Genomic DNA, 25724 nt, shown 5'->3' with positions numbered 1-25724 from the left:
AACGATAATGATTCCTGCTGCTAAAAGACAGGTTTACGAACATTACTACACATCCTCCACTTCCGCCTTATATAAAAATTCCGTCGAGAGTGCGGTGATGAAAGCTCTGGTACTTCCGGGGTTTGCCTTTTGATTCCTTTTTGAGATTTTTTACTAAAGATTGAAATAAAAATATAAAAGACGAGAAAATATGAATTGACCCCCCCCCCCCCCGAATAACATAATAATATCAGCAATAATATGCAATATGTAGAAATAGTCCTGTACATCAATACACATTCTCATTATAATTATCATAATATATATAATAATACTTTTGTTATCGACAATTAAAATTTGTTTTATGACAATGGCTAATACAGTAGAATCTCGAGTTTTTCCTTTTTTCCTGAGTGCAACCAGCAGAGGGCGCTCACTGACGTGGTATCAACTCAACCAACCCTCTGCTGGTGTTTTGGGTGAAAAACAGTCGGAGTGGGACGTCTGCATTCTTTTCCTGTCTCTGGTCGTGCCTACACCCCCCCCCCCCCCAAAGACGCACACAGACACACACGGACACACACATCAGACCGTCAGACCGGAGCCGGAGAGGGAGGAGAAGAAACCCCGTCTCCCCTCGCTGTGGGGGCTCTCGGGCACATGTCTGTGGTTTAAATCTGGAGGATTTGACATCGTGACAACTTTTATTTTTCATCTCCCTGCAGCGAGAGAGCAGAGACAATGGAGGAGGAAAAATCGTGAGTGAGGAGCCGATGTGGGATTTTTTCATTTTACGCAATCAGAGCATGTGAGTTTCAAGCTACTGTGGCTCCCCCCCCCCTCATTAATCTCAGATGTTTTTTAAACTAAATGCTTTTATCAATCCATCTCAGCCTTCTGATATGTCTTCATCCCACACGTGATTATATATGAGTGCACATGTTAGATAATGTCTCTGCGGTGATATCCTCCATGCGTAATTGGATGATTTAGATACGCAGGGGACAGAATTTGCTTTCCTTTTCCCTCTCATTGTTCAAATTTAGTCTCCGTTTTAATGCCGCTTGTGTTTAGCTGAACACTGATGCCACAAGGCAAAACAATTTTTTTGGGGGGGGTGGAAAAATATGGATGAACGTCGCCTGTGCTCCTCAGAAACCAATCCACGCACGCAGGGCTCCAGCATCTCATACCAGCCACATGTCACTTCCCCTGAGGTCAACCGAGGAGAGCAGGGGGCTTAGGAAACTGGGGAAAGGTGCAAGAGCTGTGTTTTTTTTTTTTGTGTTCACAGTCAGGGTGGGGTTTTTGTCTCGATTTATTGCGGCCACGTTTTACGCGCACGTCATTTCTCTCTCTCTCTCCCCCCGTGCGCTTTTACGCACAGCGACACAGGCTGAATGGAGATCGAGGCTGAGACACTGGAGTGAGGAGATCGTTCAAGAGGACGACAGAAGGCGAGCAGCTGCTGAATAAAAGAGGCCAGGCGCTGGCTGAGGTAGTAGTTTGTGCTGTTGGTCGGGTTGTCACGTTGCTCCCGTTATGGAGATGACTGCGCAATCTACTGCCTTGCCGGCGCTGGTGACTTGCGACGGAGGAATGGATCTGGATCAGGATGAAGTGAATGCAGAGGAGCATGGACCCACAATTATGATGAAAAGTGTTGTGAGCTTGGACAGACATTTTCATATGAAACACATGCAAACCTAAAATATCCAATGCTTTTTTCCTCATTTTTAATAAAGCTTATTTTAATGGCATCACGTGGATTTGTGTTACTTCTCTCCAAGTCTTGTTTCAATTCATTTTATGGATGAAATTGTCCAGGGGTAAGTATGTAAATGTAAAATATTAAATTACAGGTTTGTATTCAAAATCATGTTAGGAAACTAATATCCCAACAGTAATCTGATTAAGGCAATCTTAATGAAACACTGCCATGTATTCTGATTACCAGATAAGGTCATAATCCGAAGAAGTAGCAATATTAATAAACTATTCTTTTGTTTCTTGTTCCACAAATTGATTTGGTCTGAAGAATAATTTGAACTGGGAGAAGAAGGATTTGGGGAAATATCGATTGTGGGCCCCTGTGTGTTGAGCTTAAATTCTTCCTTTTTTAATGACACGCATAACTTTTTCTTTTTACATTGAGCTATAACATTTTATTGTCATTTTTTTTACTTCTGGAAAAGAAACACTTGAGATAAACAATGATTTTTCTCCCCATGAGTCAAAGTTGCACAAAGAAACATTAAAATATTTCATTTTGACTTCATACGTTATTTTTGTCTTATACAAAATGTACATAATCACATTCACAAACAAGAAAGGTTGAGGGTAGCACAACGGTCACTTTAAATGGTTCCCCATTGGGCTTTAACTTCCCCTTTGCTACAGAAAAAAACTCCCAAGTTCTTCTCATTTTCTGATAACGAAACTTATAGTCTAAGGTAGAAAAAAAAGCATCAGTCACAAAACTTTAACAATATAGCAACTTGAAAAAGGGGATTTCTACAGTCGGGCAGAAAGGACAACGCAAAACTTCCGTCTGATCTTGTAGCACACACTAATCCACTACTATTTATATACAAATGCAGTGGAACTAATAAACCATCATGAAGGACCGGTCATCCTCATCAACCACTCTTCTAACAGCATTTCCAGTTTAACTACACCATAGTTGAACCTGAGTTGACGTGCAGCAGTTAGGTGGCACAGAAGGATGAGGAAAAATAAACTTTATTTTCATTCTTTGACATTCATCTAAGAGAAAAAGGCGCAATGACGGGTAGAAGGATGAACATTCAACACATAAGTCTGGTTCCCCCCTTAGTACTTTGTCTTAACACGATCACAGTTCAAAACATTCAGTTAAAGTCTGGCTTTTTCAATCAGCTGCGTCCACCTGGAGCCCATGTTAAGACAAAGCTTAGGTGATGGCGGATCAGCAAAAATAAAAATCGATAAACTATTAGAATAACAAACCAACCGTCGTATAGCTTATATGATGAAAGAACAGATGCAACTCAGAAGCTACAACAGCACATAACAGATATTTAAAATATTTCTTTTCATGGAATGTACGAGAGGAAAAGTGCACCATATCAATTTCAGGTATTTTTCAAATGACTGCTGCTTGTAAGAGGAATGTATGTAATAATTGTCGACTTAAAAAAAAAGATGATAAATAGCCCATGTAATGCAATGGCACATATCAAGAGACTCAAAAGAACAGTTCGACATTATGGGGCCAACACTGTGTGGCTGAAAGTTAGCGGGGAAGATTGGGACCACTCGAGTCTGTGCGCTAAAAGCCTGGAAATGGCGGAAAAGTAAGTCCAATCTTTATACTGGGCTACGCTAAGATAACAAGCTGCTAGCTGTGGCTTCGTGCTACTGCACAGACCTCAGCAGAATCAATCTAACAAGTAAGTGTATTTCTCAAAAATTCTAACTACTCCTTTATCAATGGCTTCCTCATCCTGGCACGGCACAATTTTCAAATGAGCGTCTTTGGATTCAGTCAATCGCCTGTACTCCCCGTTTTTATACAAGGAGACGTACGCTGCCTTCAAATGGGGTTGTGTTTACAAGGATACTTTTTCTATTCCCCAACAGCTTCATCTTTTCGTAATCATGCATTTCCCGCGTTACATTACCCACCTGCTTGCTCGCTACATTTTCAGGCCTTGTGGGTTCTGGACGGCAACAGTAAAGTTAATATTAGCCTCCATGTTGCTTTTTCCTAGCAGCGGCGGTTCTTAGGAACACAGCTTTGAGGAAATGGACGTGCTTACTCGCTAAACTGTTGCTAGACATTGATAAGATTGATATCCACGTCCATGTTGCCATTTCCCAGTAGTATGTGTTTTCACAATGAAACCAATTAAACACCAAGAAAACCATTTACACGATTACACACATCGTAACCGAAAGCTCAAGATTTCCCTTTTGAAGGCAGCAATGAGGTTCCCCTTTTCACTCGAGCCTAAAGTAAACCAATGTTACTCCAAAACTCTACACATCCATTTTAGAGGGAAAATCATAAGCAATATTTTTTTCAGTCAAGGACAAAATCGCACCTTTAAAACATGCAGTTTTATTTATGCTGTCAATCTTTTTTAACTGAGTTTGGAAAGAAACTTCTTCAAAACTTGTTATCCTCTGCCGTGTAAGTTTCTCCTTTCCCCAGGCAACTCCTCATGTCCTGCTTCTTACTCAGTGAATCTGGCTGAGCAGAGCAGCCTCCATGAATATAGAATAATAATAGAGGGAAGGGAGCGAATGCTCATTTGTAAGTTTCTGAGGCCACGACAGTTACGAGACTGAACAAATCAAATCGCTTCTCCACTCAACAAAATGAGAAAAAGTAAAAAAATAAAATAAAACACTATTAGGTTCCCTGTCTGGCGATAAGGGTTTCTGTTTCATTTCATTCTCTTCCTTTATAATGAATCACATCAAGCTATTATGCTAAATGTCTGGGATGCTAATATTCCCAAAGGAACGAACAACCTAATAAATATATGCATGGTTACGGCACATTAACAAACAAATAACATTACCATTAACGCTTCGATACAATACAGAAATTTAAATTCAGTCCATATAAAACAAACTGCAGTGTAAACCATTGCACCGTCACTCATGTTCCCAGGCCTATGATAAATCACTGCATGCACTGACACACAGGGAATCACTACATCCAAACACAAAACCCCAGTGTTCCCGAACCTGTTCCTTTCCAGACAAACGCGATCTGTTTTGACGTCTAAATCTTCTGAAACATGCAGAACATGTTCAGGCAACATGGACATTCTGTCTTGGTCTCTGTGGGCCTTTGATTCAGCTTGATTTCAATTGTATTTCATGATTATCTAAATCCTCCCTGCTGCAGGGAATATTTTCCTCCTCGTCATTACATGTATCATGACCCCTCGACGAGTATTGTGGGTCGGCCTAAAGTGCTACTACACTGCTGGGCAAGTCATTTAATCCAATATTTAATCTCTCACTGTTTAGAAATAAATTTGATTTGTATTGTTTTGCCTAGAGTTTCTCTTCTAACTCTAGGGGAAAAAAAGCTATTTAGTGCATTCCCCCAAATGTTAAACCAATGTTTTCATAACCCATGTCATAGCTATGTGCTAATCCCCAAGTGCAATAAACCTCAAGCTACGCACAACATCAGATTAAATGACTTGAAACAGTGAACATGTTCCTTCTGTGCTCATGTTAAATGAGTGATCAGTTTTCATATCAAACTCCATCAACCATATCAAACTACGTCGTTCTTCTGGCTGATCCTCATAGTTCAAATCCTCTAGTGAGTTTTCTTGTATTCCATCAAGAAAGCAGATTCCTCACGAGACTAGCCTGAAAGGTCGACAACTTCAAGTCTTCATCCTTTTTCTTCTTCTGCTGCATCCACCTGTTAAGTGGCTCCTCAGCAAAATGGTCCTTCGCGGCCACACTGTGGCAAAACAGAAAATGCACCTGACCCTCCCAGCTCTGTCCACAGTCAGGAGATGTCGGAGGTATTCTTTTTATAATAAACCAGTTTGACTGTGCAGTATAGGGGAAGAGGAGGGTACGAAAAGAGAGGGTAGGAAGAGGACAAGCCGGGTATTGTACAGCATAAGAAGAGAGGTAAGAGAAGGAAAGAAAGAAAAAGGTCTTTCCTTCATTTTTCAGTCGGTTCATTCGCCTATTTTTATATTTCGCATCTCTGCAGAAGGTTTAGGGAATGTTCATCCTATGGAACTACTTTTAATCACTACAATCCTGGATGACTAATTATTTATTTAGATTTACGACTCAAGTTCAATAAAATAACCATGTGTCTTGTGGTTTCTAACACTAAAACTTAAATTGGTGGCTGCGCAATCCTGAACTCGAGCTGAGAAATCAAGCAGCAACAAATCTAAAGGTTGCATCTGAATTTCGTCTAAGGAGGAAAATCAAAGTGCAAACGGCACAGGGGGAACTGAAAGGGGATTCTGAGTTGAGTACTGAGTTGGTTTAGGAGCCTACAGGCCCTTCAGGGTCCTTGAATGGCAGCATCTCTGTCGGGCTCCTCAGACCTGACGATTGCCGTACATGAGCGGTATGATGAAGGCCGTGATGTCGTCCCCGGAGCCCAGGCGCTCGTTGGTGATCCGCCAGCCTCGGTCCCTCAGCACCCCGCGGGCTCGCATCACCAGGTCCTGTGCGGCCATCGTGTACCTGGACAACAGTAGGAACAATCACAAAGCCTTCAGTCCTTTAATACTGCAATATGATTACCTAATATGAAACTGAGGCTTATTTTAACCTCTGTCTGAGCAGCTTCTGGAAATCTAGTCCATGATGGGGTCTGTGATGTGGTCTCAATAGTTTCCCTTAAATTTGCTGACTGTGGACTACAAATGATGAGAGGGTGATGACCCTCAGAAATATTTGATTTCAATAGTGCTATGATTCTGAGAGCAAGTGGTAAGTGGTTAAAGAAGGTTGTAATTTATCCTTAAAATGGAAACTGTGCCTGTTGAATAAAAACTGCAACAGAGCTTTCACATTCAAGCAAAGTGACACCACATGGTGGAGAACTTAAGGAAAACGGAAGAAAAAGAGGAGAAGTGTCCTACCTGTGCAGGTCATCAGGGTCACAGTTGGCCAGAAAAGTCGTAACTGCCTCAGCTACTTCCTGGTTGGAGAGGACGTCCCAGAGCCCGTCAGTTCCCATTACCAGCACATCATCAGCCCCGTGCTCATACTGGGTCAGGTTATACACCTTCACCTGCAAGATAACCACAAAACAATAACACTTTCATTATAAAAAAAACGACTTATTAATACATGCTAACATGTACCCATCTTCCGCTGGACCGACTGATGCTAGCATCACTACGAATACTTATCTCAAGCAGAAACGTGCAGTGTGTCAAGACCACAAGATCATCAAATTACATATTTGCAGATTATTTAGATACTATTACTTTCGCTGTTACAACTACAACAAAAACATAAGTGAATATCAACTAAATTTCATTCATCAAGAACCCATAGGTTGAAATTAGTGCAAACATTGGGCTCGGGTCGGGTATCCACACTTTGACCTGGACAAGTAGCACCAAATATTGGTCTTCGCTCAGAAACCAGAGCAGAACAATTATAGCATATTCTCAAGTGACCTCAAAGTGAAAGATTTCTTTCTCCACTGTACTAAAATCTATGCTGACCGAGCATTTACACAAGTGGATTAATTAAATGCAGTCTCCATTTAATCTAAGCTTTTTCAAAAGCCCACCCGAGAGACTTTGACAAGACGTGAGAGTCGTCTCTGTGCTAGACAGGGAGGCGTACATGGAAAGTGTTGAGCGGCGTTACATCTTCCGTGTGAACCTGGCGTGAACCCGGGCATTAATGAATTAAAGATTAAGAGAAGAGCTCCGGGAGGAAAAAGTGCAAAACTCTGCAAGTTGAACTACATCGGGAGATGAAAGCTCTTTGAAACCAGACAGTCAGACAGGTGAGCTCGGGTTTCTCCTGCGGCAGAGGACCCTGTTCAGACAGAGAGGCAGCAAAGTGCTACTTCTGGGGACTGTGGTGCAGATATGACAGGATTAGAACGTGGCAGAAGTCAGACACGACAAAGTAAGGAGTCGGGGCTGGCAAGAATAAAAAAGATGATATGGAGGAGATGGATTCTGTAATAATTGTACCAGCTACGGGAAACAGCCCAAGTCTGAGGGTAAACAAGTTTAAGGAGATAGATGTCAACAGGTTTACCCACAAGTCCTTGTGTTTGGAAAACATAGAATGACAAAATGAAGCGCAGGCCAGCTGCAGACCTAAGCTGATATAATGCATTTGTCAATGTGTTCTTGACTGCCTGAGCTACAGTTACATTTACAGAGGGATAATGAGACGTTAAAAACTGCTCATGAGCACGATGTCACTTTATGTGGGGCACTGGATCCTAGGTGGCCTTGATACAAAAAAGGGAAGGAGGATAAAAGAAAAGGAAATCGCATAAATATTGCACCAAAAGTCTTGAATTCTTAAAGCAGCAGTTTGGCGTTTCTGGATGAACATGAGGATGCTATAAATCAACCATCTAAGACAATTTTCAAAATGTTTCTATTTAATATTCTTTATATCTGCAGTATTGGAATGTGAGTCAGCAGGATATTTGCTGTAGTGCCGTGGCTCTTACCTCGGGGCAGCAGGACAGGAACGGCTTGATGTAGATGTTGGAGTCGTGAACTTTGAGGTCGTGGTCACCGAGCCCCCGGGTCACACCGATCGTGGCCAGCACCCGAGCCTGTAAAGTACAGTTTATATTTTAATGAAGAATATTCGGATTGGAAAGAAATTGTAATATTTGTGATGATGTCAATGACCCTTCCTCTCACGTGATAATAATGTCAGCAATTTTTTCCCTGACAAGCTTATAGCCCCTATTGCTAGTTTCAAGTGTTCTTCAAAACAACATGATGAAACAGCACGGTACGCATCCACACCCCCCTGCTCCTCAAAATATGGTTACTTCTGTCTTTTTTTAAAACAAGATGGCGCTGGACAAAATGTGTGACATCATGGTGGGTTGACACTTGTATAAATATGGTGTCTACACTGACTATCAGCTCTCCCACTCACTCATGTAGGTGGTAAAGCTGGGAACAGTAGCTGACTGCACAGTGTGTTGAAATACAGATTTGCCTTTTAGGGCACATGCTGGTGTGCTTGTTTAAAAAAAAAAAATCAGTGGAACCATGTATAAATATAGATACCTAGATGTCAAGTGGCTGCTGGTGCAGTTTGACAGAGGGAACATCTAACATCTGTTGAAAAACATCAGGAGCAAATTAAGTAAAATCTGAATATGACAGCCTCTGCTGTTTTCCATAGGGGCTTGTTTAGTTCCTTTTCCTCCATTGCATAACTGATTAACACGACACTTCACACTAAAGGTGGCTGGGTTGCATGTCTGTCAGTCAGGCTGCAGATATGTGACGCCGTTAGAAATGTAGTTAAGTATCCAGAGGTTACTGAAACCCAACAATGTCACCGTTCTGTTCCTTTAATTATCAACATCTTTTTCTTCCTCCTCCCTTTCATCCCTGTGGGAATCTATAACCCTGGCGCTGTGTAGCAGACAGAGGCTTCTCCCCGTTCTGATGAAGACTGGTTACGTTTTCTTCCTCATCAAACTGAGCTGTTTCAACGTATGAAACAAACTGACATGACTCGGAGTGTTTTGTGTGATTTACTTGTGTGATTTTGGTTTTAATCTCTTCCTCGCATTTCTCTCAATGATGCACCAGTGGGAATTAACTTCATGTTTAAAAAGGACGACTGTCATCTCCCGAGTGGTGTGTGTCTGCCTGAATGCCTGTTTGTGTGTGTGTGTGTGTGTGTGTTAGACATGGCTACTGGAGTGGAACCGATGGACCGACTCCTCTCTCTCCTGGTGATGGTGTGCAATGACACACACACTTCCACATCAGATCGCCCACTCTCTGGGTGGCTGGCGGGCTTGTAGTGTTTGTGTGTATGCATGTGTGAGTGCATCATACTGACAACATTAGATCTGGTAATTTAGTTTTTGCTCTACAGCTCTGAATGCCTGGCATGGAGTGGACACACGCATGCACACACACACCCACGCACACAAACCCACGCACACACACCTACCTTTTTCCCTTCACCATATATTAGTGGAAAATTGAGGTCGTCATCCTCGATGGTCTTGTAAGCCCTGTGTATAAAGATAGGAAAGATATGAGTCTTACACTCACACACTTTCAAAAAGAGGTGCACGAGTGTTGTGAGAAGAGCAAATGGAAAAGTGTCTTTAATTATACTGCATGAAGTGGTTTTCTTGGGTCACAGTGGCGATGGTGGCCATCTTTGGATCTCCAGGATATCACAGTCAGCACTTTGTATTCCCTCTATCACCCGACCTAAAGTAATACAACTGCCACCAGTCGGACTTCTGGGCCATTTAGTCTCTTACTTCATCTCAAAACTTCCCTTTTCCTACAATTTTCTAATATAACACAAATATCATCATTCATGCCATTTTTTATCTTTTGATGAGAAAACTGAATTAAAGCTGCACTGGTTATTATTAGTCTTTTTTTTTTACGTATCAAATTAGCACATATGCAAAGTGAAGAGTGACTACCCAGTTTCAGTTCCTTGTTTTAGTTTAATGAAACACGGCTTCACTCAACACAACCTGCCCAACAACAAACAGACAAAGTTGTCAAGCAGCTGGTTGACAAAGTGGAGCCTAATTAGCAAAATAGCTTCATATTTCTCTGTGGAGTTGGTGGTGACCAAAACAGGAGCTAAAAGACGATTAAATATTGTAGTAACATTTCTTGTTTGGTTGTTTCATGGTTAGTATAGGTGTAAATATGTAAACAACACTTAAATTGTGGGCTAAAACTACTTTATGAATTGACAACATTTTAATATTTAGTTACAGCTCATCCTGCTTCCCCTAGGTACCCATAAAACCACTATGTTGCTTTAAGACCATGTCCTTTTCTAAATGCTTCATATTCTTTGTTCCGTCTCCCTTTGTTAAAATTTAGTTATGAAAGTTCATAAAACTGGGGGAGTACATTTTTAAAAAGAACCGTCAAAACGGGTGCAGCAGGAGCTAAGATGCTCTTACTGACTTTTAATCCTTTTGCGGTACTCTGCTCCAAAAATACACTTCCCAAAATGCAACATGACAGCATCTCTTTGTGAGAGCCTCCCCCGTCTGGTAACAGCCCACATCGCTCAAAGTCCACACCACCTCCTCTTGAATAAATAACAATGGAAGAGGATTATTAATACACTTAAAAGCGGGGGAAAACAAAGCAACTGCCTGGCTTCTTGCAGAATTTCCAACACTTTGATTTTGCCCCCAGTCTCAGTGAAAGAGTCTGATGTGCAATAACAAGTGTTTTGCTGCTGAAACATTTAGTGAGAGAATGTGGGGGGGTGGGTGGCTTACGATGCACAAGCAGACAACTGAAATGAAGTTCGGAGGTGCACAAATGGAAGCAGAAGATCTGAAAAAAACACTTTGAAATGGAGCTTTGATGTCAGAGAGAAAGACTCCAGGGTTGACGCTGATGTATTTAAACCAGCTCAATTAGACTTGGCGTCACCCGTCAGCGGAGAATACTTCAAACAGCATCGTATCGGACCCGGGTTTGATCCCTCTGTCAGGCTGCGTCTCTCACCGCTTATTTGTCTGTCTCAAAACGGAGATGTTTACCATTCACGCAACAAACACAAGTCAGTCTTTCTTTCTGCCTTTGTGCCGGAGAGGTAGAAATATGACGTCTTCATCCATCGGCCGCCCTCCCATCTTGCCTCGTCAAGTGTTGCAGCTCTCATAAAAGAGAGACGACGAATGAGTCACACGCTGCACTAATTTATCTTCCCAGTGTCAAATCTGGAAGGAGAGGAGGCTGCGGAACGTCAACACTCGTTTTCGATAAATCGCAAGTTATTTTTCTGTTTCCAAGGTTTCGATGTTTCCCTGGTTTATACTGAAATATCTTTATGTTTTGAACTATTGGCGAGACGGAACAAACGCCTAACATGACCGTAGGCTCGGCAGAAACACTGATGAGCACTTCAGCCCTTGAGAAGCTCCAGATGAGCACTGTCATGCTCAAGGGCACCAAGACACTCGCTGCTTCTTGTAAACAAGCGTCGGTGGCCTCAGGCGGGGGCATTACTGTCTCCTGGCTTTCTCAGATCTCTCCAAATGATTCTCTAGCTGCTTCAGCCTGTGACCCGGGTAAACCTTCGAGCCGAGGGGGATTGAGAAGGAGACACACTAATGGACAGCGGAGATACAGGGCGACATCTTGAACCTCCCTACTTTTTCCATAAATGTCAAGAACCAATAGCTGAGAATGAACGCCTGTGCTGTTTTACACATTTGGAGTTTCTTGCTTGATAATACAAAATATTGTATTAATCCTTGTGCCTCGAAAAGGATTGTTTCTGTGCACTAAATCGCTACTAGAATCTCAACAGAGCTTCGAAATCACTGTATTGAGCGTCCCATCCCTACTTTGGTTAGGTAGGATAATTTTCCTCAAAATAAAATTATTCTAAGCCTCTGGTACGACGCTTCCCTCACAACTTAGTGTAGAGCAAACACCGAGCTAAAAGGAAAGTAAAAAACTGACTTGTGTATATATTTGTAAGGTGGATAAAAACAAAACTCCAAATGAATGTGTAAATTCTGCCCTATGTAGTAATGAAAGGGTTCAAGCATAGACAAATTGTAAAAAAGACACCGAACTGCCTGTTACATCGATGCTAAGAGAACTATAAGAGTAGTCCGTACAGTGGCTGGCTCTGGAGGGGGCGGCCACATTGTGAAATATACATCACACACCACAGTAGGAACACAGTACGAACACAGAACACTGTGTGCCTCAGTGTGTCAGCGAGGGAGAGCGAGTGTCAGTAAAAGCACATCTCATTACCGGCTTCCACTGCAACCACAATTAAACAGCGGGGTGCCAGGCTCAGCCACGTAACGCTGCACATAAAGGACCATGTCTGCTGCAGTATCATTATATCGAATCAGGTTATAGCCTGCTCCCTTGTTACATCCCCTCAGCTCTCACTCTGCGCAAGAGGTAGAGGAGAAGCGCCCAGCGGGGAAGATCTTTCTCAGAGTATTGTCTCATTTAAAGGTGGATGCAGCTGGGTTGCAATCCCAGAAAATGAGCTTTCATTTGGCATCCTAATTTGAGATCATTCTCGGTGAGTCAGGCTCTTTCCTGGATGAAAGGGTTTGCCATTTTTAAGTGCCGGGTGAGAGTAGTGTGTAAAAAGAGAGAAAATTAGAGAGGCAGAGGGACTCACCACCCGTTCATGGTGAAGTCTCGGTAGAGCATCCTCTTGCCCACCTCCTTCCTCTGAACTCTCCGGGGAAATTCCAGGTGCGTGAACTCATTTCCTAACAGGTGAGGCTGCATGAAACCCTGGAGAATAACACAAGGATGGACTTGGAGTCGATCGAGCGGAAAAACGACTTTCAGTTTATCTGTTAATCTGCTTCACATTTAACTAAATTAGTTTTTAAAAGGCTGCTAACGATACATTGTCAACTTTACTCTTTTCAAAGAAAGAGATATAACAAAAGAAACATCTAATGAATTCATACTGTATATTGGGTTGGCACCATAGACTGTATATATGGTTACAATCCACAAATTTTCTTCCTATTTCGCCAAGGTAAGATCAATATAATCATTGATACAGACTCCTGGTTAAAACACATTTTACAGTAGAAAAGGAAAGCCTGTAAGCCTGCCTGCAGTTTGCTTTTAATGTCGGACATAGCTGTTAACATTGATGTACCTGTTATAAGATGTTATCAGCTGATATTTATTGCTAATTAAGTATTGTTCAGGCTAGTAGACTGTATACAAAGATGGACGACACCACAGCTCCCAAAAGTGAAGCCAGAGCTTCTCAAATTGCCCCCTGGTGGTTGGCTAAAGAATAGGTCATAAAACCCGCCCTCCTCCATGTTAGTGCATAAATAATAAAGACATATACGTGTTTTTTTCTTACCAGGAACTGGAGTCGCTGTCGCTCTGATTCTGGTGTGAACTCTGTGGACATGGGAATGATCTCATTGGCTCTTATAATGATAGCCCTGCGGACAAACACAGAGTGGGAAAAGTAATGTACATGCAACCTTACAATCAAAAGAACAAGCAGCTGCTATTGGGACCCCCTGTCTCTGTCCCAGCATGTTGGTGCGCTGCCATTTTTATGTCCCCGGAATCCTGAGGGTCTAACTGCAGTGTAATTAACCCAGCGTTCTTCACAGAGCCTTTTATTTAGAAGCGCAAGAGCACACACCTACTGTCACCTGCATTCCCCACGTAGAGTTTTCCCAGCAGGTAAACCACAGTGAGAGCCGTGCATCCTCCTGTGATGTTGTAATCCTGCTTCTCCCTCTCGATCTGAGCATCCTGGGAAATAAGGGAGACAGAGACAGTTTTTTAGTCCCGGTTCCACGGGGTACAGCTAGAACAGTGAGCGCTGCTTTCCACTGCCATCTAGTGGTGATACTCAGAGCTCCAACAACTTCCTCAGCATTATATTCAAGGGCTTACTAGGCCCCATCGCCTCAATTCAAGTGCTCAATACACAGATTAAGGTTAATTACTGTTGCAACATTACACATTTTTATAATAGTGCAATTTGTTGACAAGCTTGACAAGCTGTCTTTACAGAAGCTCAGAGAAAACAGTTAAATCACTGAGAGGCTTGAATGTGGGAACAATTACAGAGATTTCAGACTACAGCACGAGGAGCAAAACAATATCTGGTGTAAGTAGATCAAAAAAATTAATTATTTACTGGTAGTAAAGAGAGAGGGCAGGAGACCGCTGAAGTAGTACATTTAATAACATTAGGTAAAAAAAAGAACTTATTAAACTATTTATTTGTGCATAAAATATAAAATTTCAAGCACTTTCAAAGACCCATGTTTAAATGTCTATTTAATAAAAACTGTCAAAACCTCTAACTTTAAAAGATTTCAAAGACGCCCGAGTGCTGATACACTTTTGTTTATAAGGATTGAAAATGAAATGCACTGAATCATATCAATGACTCTGTTCCGTTTCTGAGCATTAATGAATGATTTGTAATTAAAAGAAACAGATTTCCTGTTGCCGTTTTCTTCTGAGTTGCATTTGATTTAAAAGCAAATGATTCAAGACATTTGGCTTGATGCTGCCTTTGAACTAGTGACAGTGGGATGTGCACGGCTGAGTGCATAAGCTGCTTCTCTGACTCCAGATGCCAATTTGTCAAAAATACACCGTGAACAGAGAAGCTAAAGGTTGTGGTTTGTGTGCGTCTCCGTGAAGTGTGTGTTCAAATATGTGTGGCTTCCGGTTCTCAGGTCAGAATATCCGTATGTGAGTAAGTGCAGCTCCATCAGTATGTGTGTGCGAGTAAGCAGTAGATTTTCAAGGCAGGTATTTTGACATCTTGTCTAGAAATAATTATATTAATGACACCATTTGAGACTCAGATTAAACATTATGTCGCACTTGAACAACTTTGTTCGTGTCACAAAAACGCAGCCAATGTTTGTGTTATGAATCAGACTGTGAATTCTTCAGTGATATTTCGAATATTTCAAAGTGGATATTTTGTGTGGAGCTTAGAACAGAGGAAATAAAAGTGGTAGAATGCCGGTGACAGGCCCTAACGGCGAAGGCAGACAAGTGATCCCTGCTGAAAGATTTACATTAACATTAACATTAACATTTCTCGGCATAAGAACAGCATTTAAAATCCAAAATAAGAAGTAATAATGACAGGGAGACTTTCAGTGAGTGTTGAATTTTTAAGGACTGATCGGGATGAGTGGAGTGGATACAGCGTGACATTCTACCCGTCTCTCACCATCTCTTTGAATGCGTTCTCTATGGCTCCTATCACCAGGCTCTCGTGTTGGATCTTCTTCTCCGTGAAGAAGCGAGGCGGTGGCGGGGTGTTGGAAGGAGAACCCGGCGCCCCCGCGGCCCCTCGCAACGAAGCGGCCCGGGTCAGGGACCGGTGAGGGCCGGGGGTGGTTCCCTGGAGGTAGGGGTTGGTATCGGGCTCTTCCCCCAGCAAGGTGGGAGGTGGAGCCCCCTGATTTCGCAGGATCTCGATCACGGACTGGAGCTGGCAGGCGATGTGGTGCTGCAGCAGGCGGGAGGCCACGACGGCTGCACCCGAACCAGCGTGACCATCGAACAAGGCCCAGTAGTGGAACACCAAACCTTCAGCCTCCTGGAGACAGAATATAGAAAGAAACATACTAAATTAGCAGCAAAATTAAACATAATCCTCCTGTCAAGTGCATTTGGGGACAGAGTCTGTGCAAAAGCAATTGAAACGCTGTATCGAGGTCATTCCGACACACACCCTTGACCAATCATGAATCAGTCTCAGCTGTCAATCATGATGTTTCAGCTAATTTGCATCGAATCAATTAACTAATTAAACTGATTAAACTAATTAAACTGGACTTACTGGCTTCACTTTTGGGGAGCAGTCATGTCGTCTATCTTTATGTTCAGTCGATGGTAATTTAGAGTAAATCTCATTTTGAGGGGGGTAACTATGCAAAAGAACTATACATAATAGTATATACTGTATATATTGATAATATTTAAAGATTTGTGTAATTTAAACAATAAAAACTATGTTAATAATAAATAAAATGATTGCCTTTGGAAATAAAGTTTACCACTCACTAACAGGGAAGAGTTGACACAGAGAAAAAGTTGTTCCCAGTTAACAACAGCTGAACTTCCAGCAGAATACCAGGACCTTATTTGACAGAGATTGTGACTTAAAGGTCAATTAACACCAAGCAGAGTGTGTGATGATGACACAGGCCTGACAGAGCATCGACAGGGAACCTTGTGTTCTTTCCTCCTCCGGAGAGAAATGAAGCGATGAGGTTTGACCTCCGCAGCTTCTACACACAGTTGGACAGAATGAGTCATGATGTTTTCTCCTGGGTATCTACACTCACAAATGACTCACCCACATTAAGTGGTTCAGTTAAGTTCAACTCCCTTACAACGAGCTGAAGATCTGCTTATTGTGCCAGATCGATGAGATAATTCCTCATGAGGCAGAGAGATAGTTTCCAACATTGATTCATATCGGTTTTGATTTTATTGTTTTAGTTTTATCAAGGTAGTGTCCGATGACACACTGTTTACATTGGAATACGGAACCTTACTCATCACTTTGAATCATCTGGGTGTGGTGTAGGTCTAGATCATAGTCTACATATAAAGATGGACGACAGAATTCCTAAATCCTGCCTCTTCATTGGTAGTGGATGGGACGTGGGCCAAATTCAAAAGTCAAAGTGCAAGTCAAACACATTTTTCTCAGTGATGGTTTGTATAATCTGAGGTAGTTGTTGTCACACTAATGTGAGGTTTCCAAGTAAGTTTGAATTGAATTAAAAATAACTGATGCTATAAAAATGGGGTGAAACGTCATGACTGACAGCGGAGACACATGATTGGTCGAGCGCGTGTGTATCGGCAGGACGTCGATAACCACGCCACCATCACTACTGACTACCACAGCGACTGTTAATCACTATATACAGTGTATACTTTATGTATTCTCTATTCCCTGTGTAGAAATACACATTTAACAGAGCAGATCAAGACGTTCTGTGTTTACTCACGTCCTCCAGCTTGTGGTCCGCGAGCCCCAGGCCCTCTCCGTTGGGCAGGGAGATGCGTCTCTTGGCAGTGGGCGTCTTGCTGGGCGTTGAAGGAGGGCAGCAGCTCATGGGCCTCCTTCTGGCCACGACCACGGTGCAGCACGCCTGGTCCTCATTTAACGCACTCTTGCCAGCGTTGATCACCCTGTGAGAGGAGGGAAAGGACAGTGGATGTTGTAAATATACAGGTCGAGATAGTTTCAGGCTGTGGCGGTTAGCTTGTCGGTCCATTTTGAGGTCCCACTGAAAAAAAAATGGGGTTCCAGTTAAAATATTGCCTCACACAACAGATTTGTCGGACATCTGTAGTCGGGGGGAGTGAGCAGCTGAATGAAAGCCGACATCAGATGCTTTTTGTCGGATGAAACGGCGCCGTGCTCTTTCATGGTTATTATGGCTCACTGCAGGATCACAACAATTAGTCAGAGCCGCAGCCCTGAGGTTCATCTCCATTCACCCAGCGAAGCAGCTGGCTGTGGATGTTTAATGTTCTCGATGAAGATCAAACGGCAGCGCTTGTTTGTGGCACGGCTCTGCAGGGACGGTCCTGATGCATGGGGACCATCACTGCTGGGTGAATTAGAGGTCTTAGTTTGTGTGAGATGCCCAAAGCTGTGTGTGTGTGTGGTCTCATTTAGCCTGATCTGTTCCTTATTTAAGCATGCAGACCACAGAAAGATGATGCCATCACCCATTAACAGTTAAGGCCAAAATGTGTTTTAGCATCCTTGTACTTGTACATGATCATAGTGTCCGTTTATGTCAGCTACAGCTCAGACTGGGTTTCCAGTTTCCATAGACTGTATGTAAAAATGGACAAAAAGAAAGCTCCCAAAAGTGAACCCAAAGCATCTTTATCCTACTTGCATCATGTAAAAATGGCTCCAAACACCCCGGCTTTCAAGTAAGCAAACATCCTATTTGCAGCCCTAAGCGTTTACTGACCATTGCAGCAAACCTGCAGAACAAGAGCTACTGAGATTTAATGTAATATAGCGGTTTAAACAAAGGGTGAAGAGAGTGAGACTGTGGAGACGGCCCTGATGAGACTGGCAGTGTAACAGACATCTCTGGAGGGTGTTGTGAATGTCTGTGCCGAGTTGAGAAATTGGCATTTCTATTTATAGCCTCAGACTGTGGGATGTCTTCTGCCAGGCAGCATCGTCGACTGGCTCTTAGCCTCAAATGCTTGTTAAAATCGGATAGAGAGAAAACAAGGACAGGTGGATGAGGAAACAGCAAAACAGACAAAGAGCAATAACTCATGTACATGTGTGTTTATGATTTCTTTTTGATATTTTAGACATTTTGCTGTTATTCAGTCATTATAAGGGTTAATGGTTTAATGTTTGGTTAATGGATGTTTATTTTTTTGTATTTTTTGCATATGTTTTTACGTTACATTGTGCCATGCACTTGCTTTTGCCACAACGGCCAAATAATCTCTTCAAAGCCTTGAGTAGCTGTCCACTGCATCTGTTTGAAGACAGAGAAGGGGGAGGTGGAGGGAGTGTGCAGAAGAAAATGTCTTTCTCACTATGTGCAATGGTTAAATAAGAGGTTACCACAATAATAAAGGCCTTTGTAGTGTAGAAACCTATGAAATTTATTTATATTTCCATGTGTGTTCTTATGGCACTCAGTGATCAGTGTTAAAGTATATACTGGTGTCCAGCGTGTATGCTCATTGTATATCATAACAGACTCCTTAATTAAGTTGGTATAATTTGAGCTGAAATGATTATCTGATCCAGACTTTAACAGGAACAATTTTGTAATCGATCATTTGTTCCTCATTAATGAAGCAAAAAAATCCCAACGTCACCTTAGTTTAGCTTCTTAGTTGTGAAGATGTGCTTTGTTCTTTGATATAAGATATTAATAATTGGGTTCGGGCAGTAAAACAACATCAATAATGATCATAATGTTACTCCATGGCAGTATAAGAAAAGTTCAATATACATCAACATATTGTACTTGCATTGTGAAGGCACAGGCGTGGGAAGGGGATATAACACATAATTGATCTACCTCAGATTTGTAAAATATTTAGCTGTTTATAAAGTTTGTGTCATTCACAAAAAGAAGAGTTCAAAACAACAACCTTCATTCAGGGTAAAAAAAATCCATCTTCAAACTTAACTGAAATACAAATTTAACCTGTAAATCAACTGATTCGAACATTTTTGTCTTGTTGTTTTGTATATTTGGCCTTATAATACAGCGCTAATAATAATATATAATTATGTTTTTGGACTAAATTATTCAGACAAAATTACAAGTCTTTTAAACAACCCTGGGGAAAACCAATGTGCATAAAAAAAACTTGTTCACCGTGTCTTGTGGTCTTGAAGGAGCTCAGACTTCCACTGCTCTGGTCATAATCTGTCATTCGTCGTGCATGGTATAAAAGCCATTATGTCCAGAGAGCTTGTTTTCACTCTGATTACTCAGTTCCGCTTCAAATTGCCCTCAGGGTTGATGTGGCCATAAAACACTTTGACACATCAACCACTTTTGAGCTTGTGTGATCCACTGGAGGACCCTGCTTCATCTAATCCATTGTTAACAGACCCAGTGATGTAACGGTCTGTGTATGTGCGGCACAAACAAACAATTGTGATAAAAATACACATATGTGTAAACTTTTGAACCCCGAATATATAAAACTGGCAAATCAGTACAAGCAAATCTCGTCCTCCATATAACCACAGTGCATTTAATTTAATAATCCAATTGTGTTTTCATGAAAAGTGCAGCTGGTGCCATTGTGTGTCTGTGACTGGGAGTACTCCTGCGTCTCATTTGTCCTCATTTCACCATTTGCAGGAAGCGCGATCGCCATTTTATTTCCCTGCCTATCAAATGTTTTCTTTCATTTGGAACAATTACCTTTCTTCTGCCATTAGGAAAGAAAACCTAATTTTCCCTCCATTGTCAGGCATCTAATTCCCTCTTTGTTTCTCCACCCTCAGCAACAGATTCTGGGCCAGACATTGGCCCCAAGGAGGGAAGAAGCATTTGGTGAAGCACAATGGTTGAAAGCGTTGTCTCTGTTAAACTTGGAACACGAGAGGAAGAAGAACATCAGTCTTGCAAGGAGTCCGAATTTAGAACGTTTTCTGGAAGATTTTGCAAAGGATGCACTGTAATAATGAATGTTGCAGATGTGTTCTTCAATATTAGGGAAGCACTAATGAGATTGTGAGGCACATCTCTAAAAAGACACATAATTAAACTAACATTAGCCCCAACATTAGCATCGGTTATATGCTATTATGAAAGCAGCAAACTTTTATTTCTTTCTCCTCGACTCTTTAAAATGAGAACCCTGTAAAGGGGTAAAAGAAAAGCTCTCAATTTATTTAGTGAAAGCTAAATGATCCATATAATACAGCTTATAGCTAAAGACCCGGATAGAGCTACACGCCACAGTCAGCTATCTCACCGGTTTCTTTATCAGAATGAAAATGATAAATGGAAGATCATTCCGGTTTGGTCTAACGTGGAACACCAAGGCCGAGGTTAGATGTACGCCTTACTGCTTATTGAAATAAAACAATAAAACAAGCCTCATAGTGTGTAAAGTACAGATAATGTTACCTTGCAGTCTGATATGTTGTTAGGCTAATGAAACCATACATACTTGGGCTCTTGTTAGGCTAATGAAATTATATATACTTGGGATAGTGTTAGGCTACTGAAACTATATATAGCTATATAGCATGTGGCATAGTATTCAGCATGAAAGTGCTACCACACAAAAAAAGGGCCCTTTAATGCTCATTGGCCTTGGAGTCACGCTTGGTAACTTCTGTAGGACTGAGCTTGTTAACTGAAAACGATAATATTTGCATTTAGAGTATATTTAGCAGAGTTAAATATAGTTATTAAACCTAAAACACCACCCTCCAAGCTCTTTATACACCATCTATCACACATTACAGTCCAATGTGCAACTATTCAACAAGTAGAGCCATCCAAACCCCAGCTCCCCGTGCAGGACGAGCCATATAAGTGATGAATGAATGGATGGATGGAATAATTCCCAGTACTGTTGATGGTGAGTGTGTATGCAGCGCCGTGAAGAGCGACGACACGCGAGGCGGCAGAGGCGAGAGCCCGAGCGGCTGCTGTAATGACAACACGAGAGGCTTTAATTACAGTTAAATGCTGATAAATGCTGAACTCATTAGCCACACCGCTCCCAGAGAGACACTTCCTGCCTGCTCTATATAACAGTGTGAGTGTTATAATCCGGGGGCAGATAAGAGAGGAGGGGATCTTATATTTCGAGCGATATAAACATGGTAGAGGATCAGAGAAAACGTTATTTCCTGCAGAAAAGCCCTTCACTTTACAGAGGATGATGCAATGCACCCCTTTGCTTGAGGAGACACAGATACAGTGCCTTGCATAAGTATTCACCCCCTTTGGACTTTTCTACATTTTGTCATGGTATAACCACAGATTAAAATTTATTTCATCGTGAGTTTATGTAATGGACCAACACAAAATAGTGCATCATTTGGAAGTGGGGGGAAATATTACATGGATTTCACAATTATTTACAAATAAAAATCTGAAAAGTGTTGAGTGCATATGTATTCACCCCCTTTACTGTGAAACCCCTAACAAAGATCTGGTGCGACCAATTGCATTCACAAGTCACATTTGCAAGTCACATAATTAGTAAATAGGGTCCACCTGTCTGCAATTTAATCTCAGTATAAATACACCTGTTCTGTGACGGACTCAGAGTTTGTTGGAGATCATTACTGAACAAACAGCATCATGAAGACCAAGGAGCTCACCAAACAGGTCAGGGATAAAGTTGTGGAGAAATATGAAGCAGGGTTAGGTTATAAAACAATATCCAGAGCTTTGAACATCTCTCTGAGCACCATAAAATCCATCATAAGAAAATGGAAAGAATATGGCACAACCGCAAACCTACCAAGAGGAGGCCGTCCACCCAAACTGAAGAGTCGGACAAGGAGAAAATTAATCAGAGAAGCAACCAGGAGGCCCATGGTTACTCTGGAGGAGTTGCAGAGATCCACAGCTGAGGTGGGAGAATCTGTCCACAGGACAACTATTAGTCGTCTACTCCACAAATCTGGCCTTTATGGAAGAGTGGCAAGAAGAAAGCCATTGTTGAAAGGGACCCATAAAAAATCCCGTTTGGAGTTTGCCAGAAGCCATGTGGGAGACACAGCAAACATGTGGAAGAAGGTGCTCTGGTCAGATGAGACCAAAATTGAACTTTTTGGCCTCAATGCAAAACGCTATGTGTGGCGAAAACCCAACACTGCCCATCACCCTGAGCACACCATCCCAACAGTGAAACATGGTGGTGGTAGCATCATGCTGTGGGGATGCTTCTCTTCAGCAGGTACAGGGAAACTGGTCAGAATAGAGGGAAAGATGGATGGAGCCAAATACAGGGAAATCCTTGAAGAAAATCTGATGCAGTCTGCAAAAGACTTGAGACTGGGGTGGAGGTTCATCTTCCAGCAGGACAATGACCCTAAACATACAGCCAGAGCTACAAAGGAATGGTTTGGATTAAAGCATGTTAATGTCTTAAAATGGCCCAGTCAAAGCCCAGACCTCAATCCAATAGAGAATCTATGGCAAGACTTGAAGATTGCGGTTCACAGACGGTCTCCATCCAATCTGACTGAGCTTCATCTTTTTTACCAAGAAGAATGGACAAACCTTTCCATCTCTAGATGTGCAAAGCTGGTAGAGACATACCCCAAAAGACTTGCAGCTGTAAATGCAGCGAAAGGGGGTTCTACCAAGTATTGACACAGGGGGGTGAATACTTATGCACCCAACAGATGTCAACTTTTTTGTTCTCATTATTGTTTGTGTCACAATAAAATTTATTTTGCACCTCCAAAGTACTATGCATGTTTTGTTGATCAAACGGGAAAAAGTTTATTTAAGTCTATTTGAATTCCAGTTAGTAACAGTACATAATGGGAAAAAGTCCAAGGGGGGTGAATACTTATGCAAGGCACTGTATATGTATTTGTAATGAGGAAGTCCAGGAGGCGGGTTTACAAAGGGGAACAATTATCATTATCAGTGGGTATCGGTATCTACAGTGCATCTTCTTCTTATCTACTTCCTGACTCGTGCTTTAGTGCGCCTCATCATGAAATGTCAACCGCACACGTTCATGGTATTAGGGTGGAGGAAGCGATTGCTAACTTGGAACTGACCTTTGTGATCCATTACCCAGCAGGGATGCAGCTGGAGAAAGTCCAAAATCTAAACCTACTATATGCTCTGTGAGAAGGAGAAGCTGTGGTATAGGTTTTCATCTGTTTATCATAAACTGCTTCTGAGGTAATGCGTTAAAAAAGAAGCCAACAGCCACGAAACCACATTCAGATGACTTCAGATGCTCTGACACCGACCGCTGACATTTAGGTCCAAGTTCTTCATGCCAACTCACTGTGATCAGATTCCACCACCATGTCCTTACACAGCTGCTGACCTTCCACCAGTGTTTACGAGGCAACTCCCTGTACATTGATCCTACTTTGATTGGTGCTCCACTCACCCAGGTGACGTTCAAACCAGGACCTCCCTACTGCTGTATGGCACCCCATGCAGGCTACATCCTGCAAACACTCCAATTAGGATGTTAAAAGAAGCGAAGCAGATGATATAATGTCCGGCTGAAGCCACATATGAGCCTTCATTCAGGTGAAGAGTGCTGCCTGGGTAAAGGTAATTATGGATAATCCAGAAATGTTTGTATTGTGTTTTTTTCTGTGTCACGTCATTGATATGCCAATATACCGACATTTTCCTGCTGTATTCTCACACGGGCTCTCTCGGACATTTTACCAGTGGACTGGTCGGAAATGTTCAGAAGCGACCGATTCGGACACTTGCGAAAACACAGTGCCTCTGGAACAAATTCGAGAAAAGTCCCGAAGCCAGCTTTAGGTATATTCTTATTGGGTTATATTTACAGTATTTTACCATTTCTAATGTTTCTTTCTTTCTTCTGATGCTTATTTTAACTCTGCAAAGTGCATTGAATGACCTCTATGTATGACAATGTGCTATGCAAATAAATGTACCTTGCTGATACCTCAAACTGCAGGTCTGGCAGGCCAAAATATAACTTAATATAACCAAGGTCAAAAGATAGCTTACTACATTCATCTTCTCATCCAAGTTTTGCTTTTAACAACTTGTTATGACTATTTTCGGTAAATCGTTACACTACCGGCTTTAGGAGGTGCACACTTAGAGAGCACACTCATTAAAGCTTTTAGCACAACTCAGGAACTTCTATTGTATTATGATATCTGATGGTATCCACAGTATGAATTTTTAATATTTGCAAGACTCCACACATTTGTTGAACCATGTTTGTGGAGGAGCGTATCTACGAAGACAAACGTGCTGCTACACTGTATGTAAAAGCCCCCCCTCCCTCTCTCACTAAACTGCATGTAGAGACTGGTCATCAGCCCAGTCTGAAGTCTGCAGAGACAGATTATAAGGTTGGCTCTCGTTGAACTGGTGACATGCACTCACCCACTGACCCAGAGGGAGCCACAAATAGAGCACAGTAGTAGTCTTAATACCCAGATGCTGCTGGCTTGCACGTGAACACCAGCTTGAGGGCTGTGATCCTCCGGGTGGAAGTGGTCGTCGTTTTCAAGCGAGCACGCGATTTCAATGTGGTGCACGGCAAAGGGAGGGTGCGTGGAACCCAGAGGGGGGGGGGGGGGTGCAGCTAGCTGGGGATGGGTGCAGGTCACAACAGGTGCACGCACAGCCGGAGAAGGTGCACATGCCTGGGTCGGAGAAGGTGCACATGCCTGGGTCAAAGAAGCTGACAGCTCCCGGGCCTCCACAACACTGCCCTCAATGAGAGACCAGGAGCCGCTGTGGGATCAGCTAGAGCCGGGGTTACTTACTCAGCGTATCCGGTGGCCCACGGTAATCTCCTGGTTTCCTTCAGGATGAGGATGGGCCGGGAGTTGTGGTCCGCCGAGCACTCGACCTCATCCGGGGACAGGCCGAGGAACTCGGGTCTCCTGTACGGGAATTTCAACTGGAGATCGGAGCCGGGGTTGCCGCCTCCGCCGGAGCTTCCCCCGGCCACGATCCCACCCATGAATCCGGCCACGGCGGACTTGACCCGGGTGAGCATGTTGGTGGAGCGGCGCGGCGGGGTGTCAGTCGGCCGGTGCGCGGCGCCGCGGCTGCCTTTGCCCGGATTCCCCCCCAGCTCGTCCGCGCTGGTCGACGACAGGCTCGGTGGAGAACAAGCGGAGGATAGACCCTCAGATGGTCCGGGTTTCATTCATCCAGAGCGGGGACACGAGCCGCCACCGGAGACCTGGCTGGAGAAAACAACAGCGATGCTTCGGTCGAAACCCCGCACACCCCCATGGAGACTCGGTTATTACAGCTC

General features: G+C 42.7%; 1 protein-coding gene and 1 long non-coding RNA gene across 2 annotated transcripts; one reads left to right on the top strand and one right to left on the bottom strand.

Annotated features, from left to right (window-relative positions):
- The first annotated feature begins 530 nt into the window (after nucleotides 1-530).
- On the top strand, nucleotides 531-2257 carry LOC128428437 (uncharacterized). The gene is made up of 2 exons (XR_008333795.1): nucleotides 531-787; nucleotides 1367-2257. It is a non-coding gene; the product is annotated as an uncharacterized LOC128428437 (long non-coding RNA).
- A 1808-nt stretch (nucleotides 2258-4065) lies between these two features.
- On the bottom strand, nucleotides 4066-25460 carry LOC128428436 (protein phosphatase 1H). The gene is made up of 11 exons (XM_053414608.1): nucleotides 25225-25460; nucleotides 17241-17414; nucleotides 16039-16042; nucleotides 15433-15804; nucleotides 13870-13982; nucleotides 13576-13660; nucleotides 12862-12980; nucleotides 9661-9724; nucleotides 8180-8287; nucleotides 6609-6760; nucleotides 4066-6207 (listed from the first exon to the last, which is right to left on the bottom strand). Exons 1-11 carry the CDS (start codon nucleotides 25458-25460, stop codon nucleotides 6060-6062), a joined length of 1575 nt encoding a protein of 524 aa, XP_053270583.1. The 3' UTR covers nucleotides 4066-6059.
- Nucleotides 25461-25724: the final 264 nt, after the last annotated feature.

Source organism: Pleuronectes platessa, chromosome 22, assembly GCF_947347685.1.
Source record: "Pleuronectes platessa chromosome 22, fPlePla1.1, whole genome shotgun sequence".
NCBI classification, from domain to species: Eukaryota; Metazoa; Chordata; class Actinopteri; order Pleuronectiformes; family Pleuronectidae; genus Pleuronectes; species Pleuronectes platessa.
Note: the sequence above shows the minus strand (reverse complement) of the source record. Positions and strands in the feature narration are given on the sequence as shown.

Bases quoted from the DNA above. Each gene is read 5' to 3' on its own strand.
- LOC128428436 (XM_053414608.1), bottom strand. From the start codon at position 25,460: ATGCTCACCCGGGTCAAGTCCGCCGTGGCCGGATTCATGGGTGGGATC. The intron at 8,288-9,660 runs GTAGGTGTGTGT...TGTACTTTACAG, and splicing joins TATATGGTGAAGGGAAAAAG to GCTCGGGTGCTGGCCACGAT. The intron at 6,761-8,179 runs GTAAGAGCCACG...GTTATCTTGCAG, and splicing joins TCCTGTCCTGCTGCCCCGAG to GTGAAGGTGTATAACCTGAC.